Raw genomic sequence first — 6,000 nt, forward strand, 5'->3', positions numbered from 1 at the left:
TAGAAGAACAACCCTTTTGTACTATTTTGGAATTGTTATTATTTTTTTAAGTGTGCAAAGAACTAAGTGTCTTCACATTGGGCACTTGATATATGTCATGGTTGTTTCTACCTATTATAACTCTACTCTTAGGTTTAAAACTTTGTATTTTATATAAAATGGTGATTATTGCCACAATAAATTTACCAATTTTAATTTCTTTCATGAGCACATTGTCTTTTATTGACTATTTTTATTACATAATAATTTGAGAAGTATATTGCAAATGAGTGATATACACAGCACAAATGTATACATGAAAATCATTTTACATAAATATTTGAGAATTTTATACAATGTATTTTGATCACATTCATACTTAACCAGTCCCCTAATGTCTTCAATATCTATATCTATTTTGTTCCCAACTTAGTAATCTTTATCTTGTTTTTTCCACGCAGTCAAATTTGTGCTCCTGGGTAAAGGATCATCCACTGTATTCTAGATAGAATCACCAGGGGTCAATACATCTCTAAGGAAAACTAACTTTCTCTCTCCAAGAATATTAAACTGCAAAAATTTTCTCAGGCATGGAAGTTAATTATCCCTTACTAAATTTGTAAAAATGTTGACTTCTGAAATCAAATTTGTTTTATTTTCTGGATTTCTGTAGGCCCCCTTAATTAAAGTTCACCCAAAACAGTTCACTACACATGAGATGCAGCATTAACTTTTATAATTAGATATTGCAGAAATAAAGTTAATAAGTCTACTGTGGTGCACAATTGTGCAAAACATATAAAGAAACTATTTCTGCAATTTTAAGAGTTCCCATATGTTGATAACTTAGTTTGTAATTTTCTCAGTGCTACCATGATATCCTTATTTCTCAATGTATATATGATAGGATTCAATAGTGGAATCAAAATGGTATAAAATAGAGACAGCAGCTTTCCCGTGCCTTCTGATCGATTTGATTTTGGTTGTGCATATGTTATTGTAGCTGTCCCATAGAATAAAACTACAACTATAAGATGGGATGAGCAGGTGGAGAAGGCTTTAGACCTTCCTCCAGCTGATGAAAGTTTTAGAATATTGCAGATAATCTTGCCATAGGAGACAAGGATCAAGAGAAATGGAACCATGATAAACACCACCGAAGCTACATAGATTGCCAAATTATTCACAAATGTGTCTCCACAAGCAAGCTTAAGTATAGGAGGGATGTCACAAAAATAGTGATTAATTTTGTTAGATCCACAATAAGGCAAAGAGAAAATCTGATAAGTTTGCCCAATCACAACTGGAATGATACTGATCCAGCAAGCAGCCACAAGCTGCACACAGACTTTATTGTTCATGACCAAGGGGTAGTGCAGAGGATTGCAAATGGCCACATAACGGTCATAGGCCATGACTGTCAGGAGAAGGAACTCCATCCCTCCAAGCATAATGACAAAACAGAGTTGTAAAGCACAGGAAAGCAAGGGAATAGTTCCTTTCAGTGTACAAAGATCCATGAGCATCCTCGGGATGGTGACTGTTACGTAGCAGATTTCCACAAAAGAGAAGTTGCTAAGAAAAAAGTACATAGGGGTCTGCAGAGCAGGATCAGTTCTTGTTATTAGCATTATAGTGCTGTTGCATATCAGAATAGTCAAATACATGAGTAAAAATATCCCAAAAAGCATCCACTGGAGATGGGGAACATCTGAAAATCCTAAGAGAATAAATTCTGTAATTGTAATATTTGAAATTTCTGTCTTAATTTGCTCTTCATCTGCAGATAAAACAATTTCCATATGTTCCAAGCATTTGCTTTTTCAAGTTCACAAGTTTCTTATGTTGGCTGAATGAGATAAATACATATTTTCATATGTTTTATTACAAAGACATTTATCACCATTTTGTTTATTAACTACAGCATGAGAATTTTAATATCAAAAATGAATTGGTATATGGTTAAAATAAACCCATTACCCTGAAGAAAATCATGTAGCTATCCTCCTGGAGATTGGAAATAGACAAGAGTCCCAGGTAACCTCGGGTGCATGGAGGGGTGGGAGGGTTGTTGGAACAGGAGAAGATTAGAGAGAAGGGAGTAGGGGAGGAATGGGGAAAGCTCGGGGGACTGGGATGGGGGGAGGGAGGAAGGATGGATATGGGATCAGGGAAGAATATATCTCAACTAAAGGAGTCATTTTAGGGTTTACAAGAGACTTGACTATAAATGGTATCCCAGGTCCAAGGAGAGATCCCCATATTGTTCTCTGGACAGAGGAGAGGGTGCCTGAACCGGCCTTGGCCTATAACCATACTGATGAATATTTTGTTTATCACCATAGAACTTCATCTGGTGATGGATGGAGATAGAGACAGAGACCCACATTGGAACACTGGACTTAACTCCCTAGGTCCAAACGAGAAGCAGAAGGAAAGAGAACGTGAGCAAAGAAGGCAAGACCAGAGGGAACCTTCATCCAACGATGGATGGCGATACAGATGGAGACCCACATTGGAGCACTGGACGGAGCCCCCCAAGGTCCAAATGAGGAGCAGAAGGAGGAAGAAAATGAAAAAGGAAATCAGGACTGCGAGGGGTGCGATCACCCACTGATACAAGGGGACTGATCTAATGAGAGTTCACCAAGGCCAGTTGGACTGGGACTGAACGAGCACGTGATCCAACCAGATTCTCTAAATGTTGCCAGATTCTCTGAATGTGGCTGGCCTGGAGTCTTTCTGAAAAGCCATTGACAATGACACTGGAACTTGTTTCCTCTGCATATACTGGATTTTTTGGATCCAGTCTGTTTGGATACTCACCTTCCTGGACCTGGAGGGAGAGGGGAGGAACTTGAACTTCCCACAGGGCAGGAAACCCTGACTGTTCTTAGGGATGGAGAGGGAGGAGGAGAGGGATTGGGGGGAGTGGAAGGGTGTTGGGAGGAGGGGCAGAAATGGAAACTTTTATAATTTAATAAAATTACTTTCTCAAAAAAATAAACCCATTACATCAATTTATTTTATTATATTCAGCTATGTTTCAGCAGATTTTTAGATGCAAGCATTACAAATATTGGCACACTGTCCAGAAATTGTATCTTTGTACCTTGTTCTTAAAAATGAGATATTATTACAAACTTTTTTCTGTTTTTGTGTTTGCATATCACCTTTCCTCCATTTTTATCTGTACAAAGTCTTTAAATCCATAGATTTATTTCAAGTTTTTCCTTAATTCTTATTCTAAAGAAGTATTAAGCCTTTTATTGTGAAATCCACATGTTGTCATGCTGTGTGCGTAGAAAGATGGAGTCATGGATATGCTTGCAGCTTTCAACTTTCAGCTTGCCACCTTGAAGATCAGTGTTCATATCTCCAGAAATCAAGAATTCTTCGTGGTTGTGAAAGACTGTGTATGATTCCACCCATTAAAGACAAAGACAGTACTGCAGACCTAGAGAGTGGAACTGTCCGGCTGGGTGGGTGATCACTCACCTCCAGTCTACTATGTGCAGTCTCAGCCTGGGCTTGAGAGTTCTGCTGAGGTCCCTTTAAATTGGAGGGTTTGGGGGCTGGGTGAGACTTGTAGTTTGCATGGTCTGATCTATAAGGTGGGGGTTTTGGAGTAGACTATTTGCAAGAAGCTTTCCTGCTGGCTAGGCTAGAGTAGCTGTGGCAGGTGGGGGAAGGAAGCAGGGATTTGATCTGGTACCAAGGGCCTAGGGAGTCGAGTGTCCAGCTAGGTGCCTTCGTTGTCATTAGGAGGTTCTCCATGCCTCCAGGAAAAATTATAAAACAGAGTTGTACAGCACAGGAAAACAATGGGTACCTGAACACTCACCTCTTGGTCTGCTATTTGCAGTCACAGACCATGATGGGAATACCTACTGAAATAGCTTACCTGAACTTATGTAAGCTCACCAAATCAGGTCTGACAGCAAGCTAACCAGTATACAACAAACCTAGGCCCTCTGAATGTGGATGACGGTTGTATGCGTGGGGCAGACTGTGGAGCCACTGGCTGTGGGATCAGGATTTTTTTCTTACTGCTTGAACTGCTTTGGCTGAGACTACTCTATCGTTCTCAACCACCCAGACCCCAAATAATTATACAGATACTGTATAAATTAAAATACTGCTTGATCAATAGTTTAGAAATATTCCTGGCTAACTCTTATATCTTAAATTAACCCATCTCTATTAATCTGTGTATCACCATGAGGTCGTGACGTACCAGCAAGGTTCCAATGTCTGTCTCCTCCAGTGTCTACAAGATTTCTCCCCAACTCTGCCTTCTTTCACCCAGCATTCAGTTTAGTTTTCTGACCTAGCTCTATTCTGCCCTGTCATTTCCTAAGCAGCTTCTTTCCTCATTAACTCAATAAAAGCAACACAAGTACAAAAGGACTTTCCACATCAGTACTAGATCTTGGAACCCATTCTCTTTGGAGGGATACCTTGCTCAGCCTTGATATAGTAGGGAAGGTCTCGGTCCATCCTCAAAATAATATGCTAGGCCTTGTTAACTGCACATGGGAGCTTTGCCCTCTCTGAGGAGTGGATGGAGGTGCAAAGGGGGAAAGTGGAGGGAAAAGGAGGAGTGGAGGCACTGGGAACTCGGATTGGCATGTAAAATGAGAAAAGATATTTTTTTAAAAAAATATAAAATTTAAAAATTACAAAAATATTAAAGACAAAGATGGAATCTACAGCAAGCTGATGTCCAGATTAGCCATCTCACTGAGTGCTGGGATTGTTCCTGAGAACATAATTCAGCTCTTTAAGTAGAAGAACAACTGGGAATTATTCCTGACATCAAAACCTGACCTCTACAAGTATGAACACTCATAGATATGGGAAAAAAACAAGCAACTAAAACAAAAACAAAAAGCAAAAAAAAACCCAAACACATTAAAGATGAGAAATAAAAAATAAAATCCACCAAAGTCAATTTTCTTAAAGCAAAACTTCTCTAATAAGAAATAAGAGTTGCATTATTATATTGCTCGATGCAATCCATCACTGATATAATTATGATAAACATGAACACTAGATAGTTCTTCTCTAATATTTTCATTTAGAACTACTTTCATAGTACCATTTTAATGCCAGATTTTCTTGCTAGTTTATTCAGTTATAGCATATGTGTGTTTTGTCTAGTTTATTTTTATTAGCATTTGTGGTAAAACTGGATCTTTCACTGTACCCAACTCATCAACTCTCTTGGCTGTTGAATGTAAGAAGAGTACCTGACAAACTAAAGCAAAACTCTCATATTTGTTCTGCTGTATAATTGAAGGAAATCAACAAATCTCATGACACTTACTAAATAATTGTTCTCTAATAGCACATGGTAAGTATTTAGATATTTCCTATCCTAGTATATCATTTGTCTTCTAGATCCATTCAGTGATGCATCTAAATTTGCATATTTAGTGCCTGGTTTTCTGAGTCAGCATTAAGAGCATGGCCTGCTCTACCACATGACCTGGGTTCCATTCTCAGCACTCACAAGGCAGCTCACTAACATCTGTAATGCTAATTACTGGAGATCTGGTATCCTCTTTGCTCTTTGAAAGGCACCACACATGCATGTGCTACAGACTTATATGCAAAATATCCTTTAAAACCATAATAAAATTTAAAATAAGGTATTGATTGATAAATATGATCACATGTACTTGTGCTTTTAACTTCTCTCTTTGCTCACTTTTGGTATATATGCAATTCATTCTTTTACCAACAGCATCATTGCTACAATTTGACAAATATCTGACTTGTGTTAATAAGGGAACAGAGGCAAGTGAGATCTACTTAATGGGTAGATCACTTTCAGAGTAAAATCATGGACATACTGTGGTATTTTCAGAGCTTTCTTTGGTAAATGGTGTAAGAAAAGAGCTCAAGCTTACCTTTAAACGTCCACTTGAAATCATCGGTGAAAGCAAATGGAAATTTTATCTTTTGTGTTTTATATTATCTTGTTTTCCTCAAACAGCCACACTGATCCTACGCTAA

The 6,000-nt window shown here is 38.2% G+C and overlaps 1 protein-coding gene across 1 annotated transcript; it reads right to left on the bottom strand.

Moving 5' to 3' along the window:
- Positions 1 to 800: 800 nt before the first annotated feature.
- LOC125408134 (olfactory receptor 10AG1-like) lies at positions 801 to 1,781 on the bottom strand. Its single transcript, XM_048446256.3, has one exon. The coding sequence runs from the start codon at positions 1,779 to 1,781 to the stop codon at positions 801 to 803; it is 981 nt and encodes a 326-aa protein (XP_048302213.3).
- Between the last annotated feature and the right edge of the window lie 4,219 nt (positions 1,782 to 6,000).

This window comes from Myodes glareolus, chromosome 3, assembly GCF_982192425.1.
Source record: "Myodes glareolus chromosome 3, mMyoGla1.1, whole genome shotgun sequence".
Classification (NCBI taxonomy): Eukaryota; Metazoa; Chordata; class Mammalia; order Rodentia; family Cricetidae; genus Myodes; species Myodes glareolus.

Coding starts and splice junctions, on each gene's coding strand:
- LOC125408134 (XM_048446256.3), bottom strand. CDS start 1,781: ATGGAAATTGTTTTATCTGCAGATGAAGAGCAAATTAAGACAGAAATT.